Genomic DNA, 14518 nt, shown 5'->3' with positions numbered 1-14518 from the left:
GACGTCTCTGTGGTCATGTGGCCGGCATGACTAGATGCCAAAGGCGCGCGGAACGCTGTGTCAGTAAAAGTTTTCTTTCAGGTTATAATTCAGTACTAATTTGAAACCATTCATCCATATAGGAACTTTTCTCTCCTTTAAAAATGTCTGACCTTCTATCCCAGGACAAGAAAAGAATCGGTATCCTTTCTTAGTTGGTTTGCTCTGATACTCGCAGCACTGAATTATTCTTTGAGTCCATGTCTGCAACAAATGTGATTCAGGTTTCTTGAAAACCTTTCTGAAAGTTCTGCATGGATTTTTTTTTTGAGTTATGCTTTGTGCATTTTTTGTTTTATTTATTTGTGAGCAGCTTTTTTAAAAAAAAAATATTCCTGACTTTGAAAACTTTCTCAGTCCCAGGTTATTTCTGGATATCATTCCTCTGTAATATACTGTATTCTTTTAAAAATATTTACATTTGAGAAAATTAACTATGGAACATACCAATTGCCATCCTCTACTTTCAAGTAGCAATGCATACTTGGAACTTGTGCTTTCAAAATCCATGTTGGCACTTACTGAATTTTAGTCTAATTACTTTCTTTTTAGATTTCTGTTTGTTTTTCCATTAAGAAACACTTCTTCGCATGAACTGTTTCCACATGTAGTGCTAATTAATTTTGTTTTCTCACCTGCTGATGGTCATACACTTCACTCACTCATACACAAATACTTGTCTACGATCAAACATGCTCTTAAGCTGTGTTCACACTTTGATGTGCTGTGTTCCTTTCAAACCTGATTATGCCTCTTAAACTTTCTTTACATTTCTTGAAAATCAGATGGACTTTAGAGTTTTGTATCCTATCTTTATCCACAAGACGCTGTTCACAAGTTCATAAAGTTTGCTTATTGATTGTGAAATACCACTGAACTGAAATCATCTTCCATTAGGGACCAGAATACTAGAATAATGGTGATTTCTCTAGCATTTTTCAATAGAGTCACTCTTTAATATGTGAGGACCAGTCATCAAATTTTCATATGCCATAATTATCTAAACCTGTGATAATGGCATTGATCATGATGTTCTGTCTTGTCTTGTCTGCTTTAATTTATATCTGTCCTCCACAAATAAGTTCATTATTCACCCATGTAAGTGATGCACAGAGAACAAGAGAAAAGGTAAGTTGTATATATGTAACTTTGATACTTTAAATAGTAATTTTCTATTCACTCAACTAGTTGCTTCCTTTCTCAGATTCTTGTTATTTTCATATATTTCTATCCACTATATTGATAAACAAACTGAAGAGAATAGGTAGTAGTACTTCTAGAATCATAGAATATAATATTGGGAGGAATTAAGGGGATCATGCATAACAATGTTTAAACTTTTGTGAATCCTATTGAATTGCACATATTTGACCTGAAATGTGATCTGTTCTCCACCCAAGGCCTAAAACTAGTTAAAGAGAATTCAGTTAAACAAATGAGTCAGAAACATTATTTTTGTTAATTGATTTATTGAGGGAAATGATCCAAAGCAAAAATTTTTTTGTTTTTGTTTTGTTTTTCACATTACTGAACTGCCCATCTCCCTCAAAGAGGAACTCTTGAACAGTGTACAATAAAACATCAAACTATAAAAATAGTAGATAAAAATTAAAATGTTAAAATTAAAGTTTTAGAATTAAAAACTAAATTATAAAATGAGGCAAGAATAATTAAACCCTGTTAAAAATAGTTAACAAAAGCAGAGAAGGGCTCTCATGGCACCAACCAACTCCACAACTGGGTGCTCACTTCGGTTCCCCATGCAAGACTGCAGAGTGTGTTTTAAGTCCATTTTGGAAGGCCAGGAATTCCTCATCTCCAGGGAGAGAATATTCCACAGGACGGGGGTAACAGCAGAGAAGGCTCTTTTCCTGAATCCTGCCAATTGGAGTTCTTTAACTGACAGGGTATGTAACATACTTTCCCTGCCTGACCAGGTGGGATGGCTATGTTATGGGCCAGTTCCATAGGTTCCCTGTGCCATGTAGGGCTTTACAAGTCAACATGTGAGCCTCTAAGATTATTAGTTCATTTGAAGGGGACGGTAGAGTCAGCTGTTTCAAACAATGGAATGATAATTAGATTTGAGTATGAAGGTTCCTGCTTTATTTATAGAAAAGAATTCTGGGTATTCACTATCAAAATCTGATCTTTAGAATCCAGGTTTGTAGAAATATGTCATGGTTCAGGCAAAGATTTCTGAGGACTTCCAGAAACCAAGTGGAAAAAGTTAACAAAATGATTTCCAAAATGTTTGGACCCTACCTATCCAATGTGTAGAAAGGGAGGCAATTCAATATCATTTTATCCTCAGGAGTGGTCAGCCAACCAAGATCACACCTAATACAAGGTATGTAATACTCCAGGAGGTTTCAAAGAAGCCTAGCATAACACCTAAGGAACTCAAGGCCTCTTTTGCATTGGTGATGATAAGCATTTGTGCTTATCAACAACAAACTGTAATAGTGTACCTGGCAGGGTTGAAAGGAAAAAGCCAGACTCTCCAAAAAGAACATTGTTGCTCAATTATAGTTGGCAAAAGACCCTGTGGATAAACAGAAGGCTATTGGAAAAATTAGAAAGGCAAAAGGCAAATACTATAATAGAATGTGCAAATGAGCTTGGGGTGTCAGGATAAGAGATGCTGCCTAGGAAACAATCAAATGAGAGAGGCAGGAATCCCCAGTGGCTTAACAGAGAGAGAAACTTAGGAAGGACTCACCCTAATGGATCAAGCAATTAAAAGTGGTACTAGAAGCTTGTACTTTTAGACTTGCAAGATTGTATTAATACAGCTTTTCAATAAAGTAGATTTAGCTCATCTGGTCATGCTTCCTGCCTGGGTTACCTGGGAGGGATGTCATACAGTCATCAAATCAAATTTTTTAAAAAATGGAATACATGATAATTTGAGGACTAAAAGATGAAAATTTGCTTTTCCTCTTTTCAGTGGAAAATATTTTTTTTTCCTGATAACAATCTTGCAAGTCTCCTACTCTCTTTCAGAAATAGGAATTTCAAAACTGGTCTCTGATTCTCTGATGCACTGAGCATCTGGCAGTCACCTTATGTTACAACGGCAACAACAAGTAGATGTACAGAATGCCATGATACAACAAATTCAGCAAGTGGAGTAGAATTTGCCTCAACCTATGGCAGCACAACAGATAGCAGGTTAACTAATGATTCTGCATTCCCATGGGAGCTTACCAGAGACTTTTTTTTAATCCCATTTATATCCCGCCCTTCTCCGAAGACTCAGGGCGGCTTACAATCTAAGCACAAATCAATGTGCTTAGCAATAGCCTTCATTCTATGTATATGCCTGCTTATTAGGGCTTTCGTCCCCCCCCCCAAGCGGCATTATTACAAAGTCAGCTTATTTCCCCCAACAATCTAGGTCCTCATTTTACGTACCTCGGAAGGATGGAAGGATGAGTCAACCTTGAGCCTGGTGGGATGCGAACCTGCACTAATTGCAGGCAGCTGGTGTTACTTAAGGAGGCATTAGCCCACTGCTCCACCAAGGCTCTCTTTTGGAGAGAACAGGATCAATTCTGTACTTTTGTTGCTCAGTGTGAAATGTTTATGGCAAGCAGATTACTGGAGTTTCCCATTGATCACACCAAGGTAACTTGGTGCTGAGCTTGCTGAAGGAAACAGCAGCCAAACAGGCGATACTGTTCACTGAGGGGAACAGTCCAATGCAGAACCACTATTAAGATTTCTTCTATACTCAAGAGACACTTTAGGGATACCACACAGAGAATCACAGAGAGCTAACCGATGACCTGAGAGTTGAGCTGATGAGACAAGGCACTCTAATTACTCCGGAAGAGCATTATTACCTCTGCATAATTATAGATGCCCAACTGGAAGAGTGGAAGCAAAGGAGAAATGGGAAGGAAAAAAGAATGTGCAGCCTGTCTTCCCCCATAGCACCCCTCCCAGTGACCTCTTCGGAATCCATAGTGGGAGAACCTACACAAATAAGAGCAGCTAGATGATCCATGACACTGAAAGAGACAATACAATAAGATACAGAACTTTAAATGTACGGAGCATGAAGCCATCAAATGCCCAGCTCAGTCCCAGATAGTACCTTGCGGCAACTTTGCCAGTCCCTATCCCCAGATATCTGAAGAGGGGCCATCCATTATTTGACGAGAGCTCAGGCAGGGACGTGGTGGCTCAGTGGGTTAACACGCTGAGCTTGTTGATCAGATGGTCGGCAGTTTGGTGGGTTGAAAACGTAGCAGAGTGAGCGCCTGTTACTCATCCCAGATTCTGCCAACCTAGCAGTTCGAAAGCACGTAAAAATGCAAGTAGAAGAATAGGGACCACTATGGTGGGAAGGTAACAGCGTTCCGTGCACCTTTGGCGTCTAGTCATGCCGGCCACATGACCACGGAGACGTCCTCGAACAAGCGCTGGCTCTTCAGCTTTGAAACGGAGATGAGCACTGGCCCCTAGAGTTGGAAACGACTAGCACGCATGTGCAGGGGAACCTTTACCTTTACCTTTACAGGCAGATAAGGCAAACATTCTTAATTACTCCTGCTATTATTACTTTAGATTCCAGGCTTTCAGCTCTTGTAAACTATGGGACAACTACTAATTTTATTGATACAGAAACAGTACAGAAACTAAAGTTGCCTACTCAAGGCCTAGAATGTCCAATGATTATTGAAACTATTGATGGGCAAGACAGGTCTTACACGACACAGTTCCTTTGCAACTGACAATCAAAGATTAGACAGAGTATATACCTATAATTATTACAAGCCAGTTCTGTAACTACATAATTATTACATTTTCAAATTAAAACAGCCACCAAGTCAATTTTTAAAGGATGAATAGGCTAAAATTTGTCCATGCTGATGCACAGGATTGCTCAACAATTATCAGAAACATGTAGTTGCAGTTATTACTGCCCAACAGTCCATGCCAGTTAGTGAAAGCAGAGGTTCACCTAATTTTGCCCCACACAAAAATGCAGCTTTGGGTTATTCTCCTCAATAATGAACAAGTATAATATTTTTGACTCATTTGCTTGTGTTTTCTTTAGTTTTAGATGGAGAACAGATCATAGTTTATATAACTTAAATATAAAGTTACCTTGTAAACTTAAATTTTGAATATCTTTTAAATGTTAAATTTAATTTTTAAATATAACCTTAGATGGAAAGTCCACCATTTCACAAGACAATTTATGGTTGAAAAACTAACAGCATTAAGAAATATTTTCTGATGTTCAAGTGAAATCTATTTCCTTATGATTTAAATCCATGATTTCTTGCCTAGTCTGCTGGAACAACTCTGAACAATTCTGTTCCTATTTCTACATGACAATTCAGACAATTTCTGAAGGCCACTATTGTGTTTTCACACAATAGTTTATTCTCCAGGCTAAATATGTCCAGTGCATCCAACCATTTCCTATCAAGTTGGTTGTTGTCTTCCAGACATGTTTCAGTTTGACATTTCTTTCTTAAAACCAGATGCCAAGAACTGAAAGCAATTTTCTAAGTGTGATGTGACCAACACAGAATAGGAAGGAACAATTGTTTCTCTGATCTTATACTTTACTTTTGTATAGGATTGCATTTGCTTTTTTCACAGCTGCATCATATGTTTGCTCACATTTAATTTTTGATTTACCAGGACACCTGCTACTCAGTATGGTTCCTTCACCCAAACATTTAATTTATTCTATCCAAATATAGGATTTTTCTCCACCAAAATTTATCTTGATTGTTTTAGCTTGTCAAGGTCTTCCTGAATGTTAATATTATCCTCTAAGATATGTGCTACCCCTGCTACTTTTATATCGACTAACCATATTTTATAACCTTACTTTTAATTCTCTTTTCTAAGTCATTTATTCAACAGCATAGGGCTTAGAATGGAATTCTGATGTACCAATTTACACTTCCAACTTGATGTTGAGCTATTGACATGTATCTAATAGAGCTATTGACATATATCTAATAGAGCTATTGACACATACCTAATAGATATGATTGTCTACTAATTATAGTATAATCCAGCCCACATTTTGTCTTGTTCTCTACCAGTATATCATTGGAATCTTTACTGAATGCTTTGCTGAAGTTAAGATATACTATCTACCACATTCCCATGATCAGCTAAACTAATTGTTGATCACAGAAAACTGGATCATGTTAGTTTGGCTATGATATACATTGAATATATGAGAAATGGCAGCTTTCTCCCAAAAATACCACATCTTTGTATAGCCACGGACAGTGGTAGGATTCAAACATGTGAACAACTGGTACTCTGTGTGGATGCCGCTCCCGGAAGTCCATTCTGGGCCTGGGCAACAAGAAATTAGCTACCGGTTCTGCCGAACTCATGCGAACTGGCTGAATCCCACCACTGGCAACAGATCATATCTACACAAATATCGCTGATGATTACTTTGTGCAGTCTGTCTTGTTATAGACTTTTGCAAATATGTAATATGTTTTTTCTTCAAACCTTAGAAATGTTTGGTTTTAAGAACTATATAAAAGCAAAAGTATAACACATTCCAAGCCATGACTAAAGCTGTTACATCTACAGGTTTGTTATAAGAAAACTGAAGTGCAGTACAAATTAAAGTGTAATAAGGAAAGTAGCAGAGTTTTTCTAGCCATCCACCATATCTTATAGGCAAGACATAAATCTTCCCATGCACTAGAGAAAAACAAGGCTGTCCAACTGAGGGCAACAAAATCTCCTTTTTAAAAATGTTATTATATACACACAATTTGCATTATTGGAAAAGGAATGAAATAAGAGAAATGGCAAAAAAAATCATTGGTAAATCAATGAAGGATATTGAGGAATGGCGTGCTTGACAGTCTTACAATGCTATTAATGAGTGTCTAGTAAATATCTGTGCAACAAAAACAGCTACTTTTTTCTTGTGAATTGTCTATTAATAGAACGCCATATTAGTTCAGGGAAAAATGAGTTTTATTTAATGACCAGTTTCTCAATAGATGCATAATACCTGTGGGATATATGTGGAAGAAAATGTGTGTTTAGAAAAGCCCAGACAAGATTTAACTATGTAACTAATATTTTAAAAAGTCTTGGAATTGCAATTACATAGCTAAGGAATTATTATGAAGACCTAATTATTTTTTGATCAACTTTAATTAGCAAGTAACAGTTTTGGCGAATGGTTTTGCTTTACATTTTAAATAATACACTGATTTTCTAGAAAGTTGTTTATTCTACACTAAATGTATAAATAAGAATGAGTAGTGATATTTGGAAAATAAAAAAGGCCATTGTATTGGATGTCCAGTCAAAAAAATTGTGACAGTGCTTACTGCTCAGACAAATGAGGTACATTATTTTTCATAAAACCATTGTTTTATGAAATTAGGCTTTGCTCCTTTTGGAGCTCTTTATATTAAATCATTCATAGCACCATAAAAATAATCTTCATGCAGAGTAGGAGAAATATCATGAAATATCATTTTCACATCCTTCTTTTTATTTAGAGTTTACAAACTAAGCTACTCTTACAAATTCTTCTTTTTTTATCCAGGTGGAGGCAGAATTGATTGATAAGCTGGACAGTTTGGTATCAGAGGGAAAGGGAGATGAAAATTACAGGGAACTTTTCAGTCTGCTGTAAGTCTTATGTTTAACATTATTAAAACTTTACATATCTATATAAAAGTGATTGGAAGGATGATCTAAACATAAGAACTGTTCTTAGAAATGAATAATACATCACAATGAATGGCTCTCTGGTTTGATTAAAAAGTACAACAAAAACTTCAATATAAAGTAGCATATCCATTTTATTTAATAATTGCAGAAATTTGAATGCCTTCATTTTTTCTGAAGGATGTTTGGATTTCTGTTTTTTTCTTTACTTTCTGTTTTGAGATGCCATTTTAAAATTGGAGATATATATCCCTATGTTTTGACAAAATGAGTACGGGAGTAGGGAAGAAGTCTTGCCTGCTGTTTCCCAATAATTATCCTTTCAGTGTCTCAAACAGTGCATATTGAATATCTTCCTGTAATCTTTTATCTTCAACAGGATTTACTAAATTATTTGTGAAATATATGAGCTTCATTAAGATTGCACAAATATAGTTTGGAGTGTCAATGAAAGTACATGACACGAAAAATGAGGTTAGGCAAACAGCTCTGAATTACCATAAGATCTCTGTTGTTATTCATTTTTAAAATAAGCACACCATGAATTCTGAAAAGAAACTGGCATTGTTCCAAAATTAAGACATGAATTAAAGCAGAGGTCCCCAACCTTTTGGCCACCAGGGGCCGGTTATGTGGAGAAAGATTTTTCTGCGGACCGGAGGGAGCATGCCTTTGTGTGATGCCTGCATCCAGTGGATGGGGCTTTTCTTGTTTGTGTGAACTGGTTGCTAGCATGCCGTGGCCCAGTATTGGTCCATGGACCGGGGGTTGGGGACCCCTGAATTAAAGCACTAACTATTAAAATATTCATTATATTGCTTTGACAACCTAAATTCTTTCCTGATCATTCAGAACTTGTCAAAAGACCATACAAAGGAGTTTGTTTTTCAGATGGTTTAAAAGTCAATATTAAAATATTAAATTTCAGCAGTGTTTCAATATTAGTGTCATAACTAACACAAACTTAAATGATTAAGATAAAATATGTTATTAATTCTCTGAACCAAATTAATTAAATTGAAGAGTTCACTTCTGAAAGCTCAGATTTTTTAAAATATTTTTACCGAAGCCATCCTTACTTGCAGAAAATGTCAGGTTAGTTTATTCTTGTAGTCATAGCCACTTCATAGCCACTATTTCACAGTGTAAATACACAAACAATATATACGGTAGATGTTAATACAACTTACATTATTGAAAAATAAAATATTATATTGAGTCCTGGTGGTGTAGTGGTTAGAATGTATTACTGCTGGCTACTTCTGCTGACTCCTGGCTGCCAGTAGTTTGGCAGTTCGAATCTCACTGGCTCAAGGTTGACTCAGCCTTTGATCCTTCCAAGGTCAGTAAAATGAGGACCCAGATTGTTGCGGGCAATATGCTGACTCTGTAAACTGCTTACAGGGCTGTAAAGCACTGTGAAGCGATATATAAGTCTAAGTGCTATTGCTATACTAGAAGCACTGAATAGAACTATATTTCCATGCTGTGCTTTCAGTTGCTCCATTATTTAAAATACTGAATATTATGAAAAAGAACTTTGTATCTTTTTAAGGAGAGAAGAGATATAACTTGTAATTTTAGAAAAGAACCAAGCAGAGGAATGTTGAGATTTCTTTTATCTCCCATTAATAATAATGTGTAAAAGAAAACCAGGCTGTCAAAGAACATGGATGCTGGACACTATTAAGGTTGACAGTAGGCAGAGCATAGAAAAACCTGAAAGAAATGGTGCAAGATCAGAAGATGTGGAAAGACTAGGCCCATAGTTACACCAAGAGTTGGACTCAACTGAATGATGACATCACCACAATACTAATGCTTACTTTCTAATTTGAGCACCAACAGTATCGCTGGGCATGGGGGGGCAGAAATCAGCTTGATGAACGCAATCTCATAGTGTGAACCTTGCTTTTTCTCAGCAGTACATTATTTCTACAGTAAAGGAAATATGTGTGTGTATGTCTGCAAATGTATGCAAACTACCCAGAGTAACATTCACAAGTAGAAGTAGTGTAAATGCAATCTCTAGACCAGGCACAATATTTTCTTGGTATGAAATAATAATAGTGTATCATCTTAGTTCAATAATTTCCTTGTCTTTGCTTCATGCAACGTGGATCAGAACCCAGCTGTTTGGGCCTTATCCCAGGTAAGATGATTGTTCAGATTTTATATGGAAGGGTTTAGGTATTTTAAATGTTCTCAAAACTATTCACAATCAATAATATTTCTGAGTAAGTCTTACTGATTGTTTACTTTCACACAGCCTGCTAGAAAAGATAGAACAAGAAACTTGGAGGGAGACAGGTGTTTCTTTCGTTACATCAGTTACTCGTTTGATGGAGCGTCTCCTTGACTACAGGTAATGCAGTTATTCACAGTTCATGGACCTCTGATACATATGCAAGTAATGTTAGGAGTAACTAATGACATAATATTTTTCCCCAAATATTTTTTTCATGCTTATAACAGTGTATGTACAATGAGTATCATGAGTTGTACACCAGTTTTTTAAGAATTTAATATGTAATCACTTTTTTGTATTTTCAGAATAAATACCTCTCTAGTATATTATATAAATGATATAAAAGAAAAAAAAACCCTAGAGAATTAAGACTCTAAGGAATTTCTTGATGATTTACAGAATCAAGAAGTAAATAAAACTGCTAATCTTGCTAAAGTTACATAGTCAAAGTTGTAGAAATAACTTTATGGATTAATTCTTCAGAACTGCCTATATTGTTTTTAATTCCGTAATGGAAGAAGGTTTTGAAATTTGAGCATATCAACTGTTCCTTTTTTTCAGAGACTGTATGAAAGGAGATGAAACAGAGAACAAGAAAATTGGTTGCACTGTTAACTTGATGGTGAGAATCATCCTTTGTGACATGACAAACATTATTTGCCAGGATCAAAAACTCTTTCTTTCAATTCTTGTAATCTCATACTTGTGTCAGTGAAAGCATTTAGCCTCCTTATATTTTGTTGGCCTACAGAAATAAAAAAACCAAGGATGAAAACTTTCTAGAATCCATATGGATCAATATAAAAGGAAAAAGGAATGACATTGCTACAGGCGTATACTACAGGCCACCCAACCAAGCAGAAGAAATAGATAAACTTTTTACTAAACAATTAACAAATGTATATAGGAAATATACCATAATAGTAACGGGAGACTTTAACTACCCTGATATCAACTGGGAGACAAACTCTGTAGCAAGTGGGAAATCAAACAAATTTTTAATCAAACTAGCTGACAACTTTGTCATCCAAAAGGTAGAGGAGGGAACTAGAGGAAAAGCTATACTGGACCTAATTCCTACTAATAGAGAAGAAGTGATAGAGAGTGTTGAAGTTGCTGGAACTTTGGGTCAGAAGTGATCACATCATATTGGAATTCAATATAATGCAAACACAAGCAATAGAAGATAATCCAGCCAGTGTCTTAAACTTCAGAAGAGCTGATTTCAACAAATTCAGAGAAGGTCTAAGAAAAATTCCATGGATGAAAATCCCAAAGGCGAAAAAAACTCAAGAAGCATGGGAAACTCTGAAAAATATGATAATAAAAGCCCAGTACAGCACAATACCACTGAAAAAGAAAAACAAGAAATTTAAGAAGAATCCAGCATGGTTGCACAAAGATCTCTTTGATGAACTAAAAGACAAAAAGGACAAGTACAAAAAATAGAAAGAGGGACACATAACTAAGGTAGTATCAGCAGATACTGTAGTCAGAATCTCCAAAGATGAAGTCAGGAAAGCAAAGGCTCAGAATGAACAAAGATTTGGAAGAGAAGTCAAAGATAATTTAAAAAAAAGTTTCTTTCAACATATAAATAACAAGAAAAAAGTCAAGGAAACAATAGATCTACTTAAGAGAGAAGATGGCAAGGAAGTAATAGGCAGCAGGGAGAAAGCTGAACAGCTTAATTCGTTCCTTGCATCAGTCTTCACGCAAAAAGAAACTATAGCCCAGCCTACCAAAAATAATTGTAAAAGACAGACTAGAAATAAAAATTACAATAAGCAAGAAAATGGTTAGAGAACACTTATCTGATCTTAACAAATATAATTCACCAGGATCTGACAGATTACATCCCAGTGTTCTGAAGAAACTGGCAGATATTATTTCAGAACCATTGTACCATATCTTTCAAAAATCCTGGAATACCAGGGAATTACCTGAGGATTGGAAAAGAGCTGATATGTTCCCATCTTAAAAAAAGGGAAATAAACAGACCCAGGAAACTACAGACCAATCAGCCTAATATCAATACCTGGGAAGATACTGGAAAAGATAATCAAAAAACAGATCTGTGAACATCTAGAAACAAATAAAGTTATAACTAAAAGCCAGCATGGGTTTGTTAAACATAATGCCAAGCCAATCTTATTTCATTCTTTAAGAAAGAACTAAATTAGACCAGCGGAATGCTGTGCACATAGTATACTTAGATTTCATTAAGGCATTTGACAAAGTAGACCACAATCTATTTCTTGGTAAGCTAGAAAAAGGTGCAATAGACCAGATGGATATATAGCTGGCTGGCAAACCGCACTCAATGAGTAGTCCTTAATGTACTATATTCACATAAAGAGAAGTAAGCAGCGGGGTACCACAAGGCTCTGTCTTAGCCCCAGTATTCTTCAATATCTTCATAAATGACTTAGATAAAGGAATAGAAGGAGAACTCATCAAATCTGCAGATGACACTAAGCTAGAAGGAATAGCCAACACCCCAGAAGACAAGCTCAGAATCCAAAAAGATCTTGACAGACTTGAACAAAGGGCCCTATCCAACAAAATAAAATGTAATGTGGAGAAAAACAAGGTTTTATATATAGGCAGTAAAAACCAAAGGTATGAGTACAGATTAGGTTAAACCTGGCTCAAAACAGTAACTGTGAGAGGGACCTTGGAGTCCTAGTGGATGATCACTTAAATAGGAGCCAACAGTGTGCAGCAGCAGCCAAAAAAAGCTAATACAATCCTTGGTTGCATAAACAGAGGCATAGAATGAAAATCATGTGGTATTAGTACCACTTTATAAAGCCTTAGTAAGGACTCGCCTGGAATACTGCATCCAGTTTGGGTCACTACATTACAAAAAAGATATTGAGACTTTGGAAAATGTGCAAAGAAGAGCAACTAAGATGATTTAAGGGCCTGGAGGTTAAACATGAAGAATGTTTGCAGGACTTGGGTTTAACTAGTCTAGAGAAAAGAAGAACCAGTGGGGACACGATAGTAGTATTCAGTATTTGAGGGTCTGCCATAAAGAAGAGGGAGTCAACATATTTTCCAAAGCACTAGAAGACAAGACAAGAAACAATGGATTGAAACTAATCAAGGAGAGAAGCAACCTGGAATTAAGGAGAAACTTTCTAATAGGACAATTAACCAGTGGAACAGCTTGCTGTCAGAAGTTGAGGGTACTTCCTCACTGGAGACTGGACAGTCTCTTGTCTGAAATAGTATGGGGTCTCCTGCTTGAGCAGGGGGTTGAACTAGAAGACCTCCAAGATCCCTTCCAGCTGTATTCTGATTCAAATGATTCTTTTTATTGCTCCAAACACTGGGGTTTTCTCCAATGACTCCTGCCTTTGTACTATGTCCTCAAAATATCTAAGTTTTAAGTTCATTAGTACTGTCCTGGACAAAACCTAGAGCATCTAGCTATAAGAGGGCACTTGAAAATGAGCTGCTAAGGGAATGTCTGAGGCAGCAGCAGACCTGGAAAGAAGATCAAGCAGAGGAAGTGCCATGCCAAGACAATACCCTGCGTGAGATGTATCACTGATAGATAGCTGAGATGGCTGACATTGAGAAATTCTACCAGTGTCTGAAAAGGGCTGAACTGAAAGACAACACCGAGGGACTGATTATAGCAGTACAAGAACAGGCACTAACACCAGATCCATAAAAACAGGGATTTACCACACTAGACAGGAACCAAGATGCAGACTGAAGAGAGGCCTCAGAGACAGTCCAGCACATAGTGGCATGATGTAAGATGCAGGCAGAAGCATGCACTGAACTAAGTAGCTGGCATTGTGTACCAGAGTGTATGGGCTAGACCTCCAAAGTCCAGATGGGAAGTTCCGTAGAAAGTTGTGGAGACTTACAGAGCTAAGATCTTGTGGGACGTCCAAATCCAGACGGACAGGCAGGTATTAACCAGTCAAGAGGATAACATGGTAAAAGACAAGGACCAGAAGACAGTGGTAGTGATAGATGTAGTGGAGCCAAGTGACAGCAGCATCAGGAAGAAGGAATATGAGAAACTGGAGAAGTACCAGGGCTTGAAGGAAGAACTAGAGAGGATGTGGAAAGTAAAGACCAAAGTGGTCCTAGTGGTAGGAGGAGCAGTCAGGGCTGTGATTCTTAAGATGAGAGAGTGGCTCCAGCTGTTCCCAGGAACAATATCACAGCTTTCTGTCCCAAAGAGCTAAGATACCACATGGAATACTCAGGCTTCTGATAGAAGACATAAGATTGTATTCCCCATCGAGGTGAGAAGGGATTTTTTAAAAAATATTATATAGTAATTAAGGAATCAAGCTAGAAACTGGAATGCTGTAAGTTCTAATCCTGCCTTGGGCACAAAGCCAGCTGAATGATCTTGGACCAGCCACTTTCTCTGAGCCCTAGGAAGGAGGCAGTGACAACCCACTTCTGAAAAACCTTGCCAAGAAAACTAGATGGACTTATCCAGGCACTCTCCAATAGATTAAATGGAAGAAAAAAGAAAGAAGAAAAAAATCCCCTAAAATCAAT

At 36.9% G+C, this 14518-nt stretch overlaps 1 protein-coding gene across 1 annotated transcript in view; it reads left to right on the top strand.

The window, feature by feature from the left end:
- The window catches only part of DOCK3 (dedicator of cytokinesis 3), a gene marked incomplete at both ends in the record, with an annotated part of 184279 nt that overhangs the window by 115550 nt on the left and 54211 nt on the right, over nt 1-14518 (top strand). The window contains 4 exons of the mRNA XM_083354955.1: nt 7607-7692; nt 9857-9883; nt 10001-10096; nt 10541-10601. Of these exons, the coding sequence (XP_083211081.1) occupies nt 7607-7692; nt 9857-9883; nt 10001-10096; nt 10541-10601 (270 nt within the window). The remainder of the gene's footprint in view (nt 1-7606; nt 7693-9856; nt 9884-10000; nt 10097-10540; nt 10602-14518) is intronic.

The sequence above is a fragment of the Vipera ursinii genome (assembly GCF_947247035.1).
Source record: "Vipera ursinii genome assembly, chromosome: 2".
In the NCBI taxonomy this organism is placed as follows: domain Eukaryota; kingdom Metazoa; phylum Chordata; class Lepidosauria; order Squamata; family Viperidae; genus Vipera; species Vipera ursinii.
Note: the sequence above shows the minus strand (reverse complement) of the source record. Positions and strands in the feature narration are given on the sequence as shown.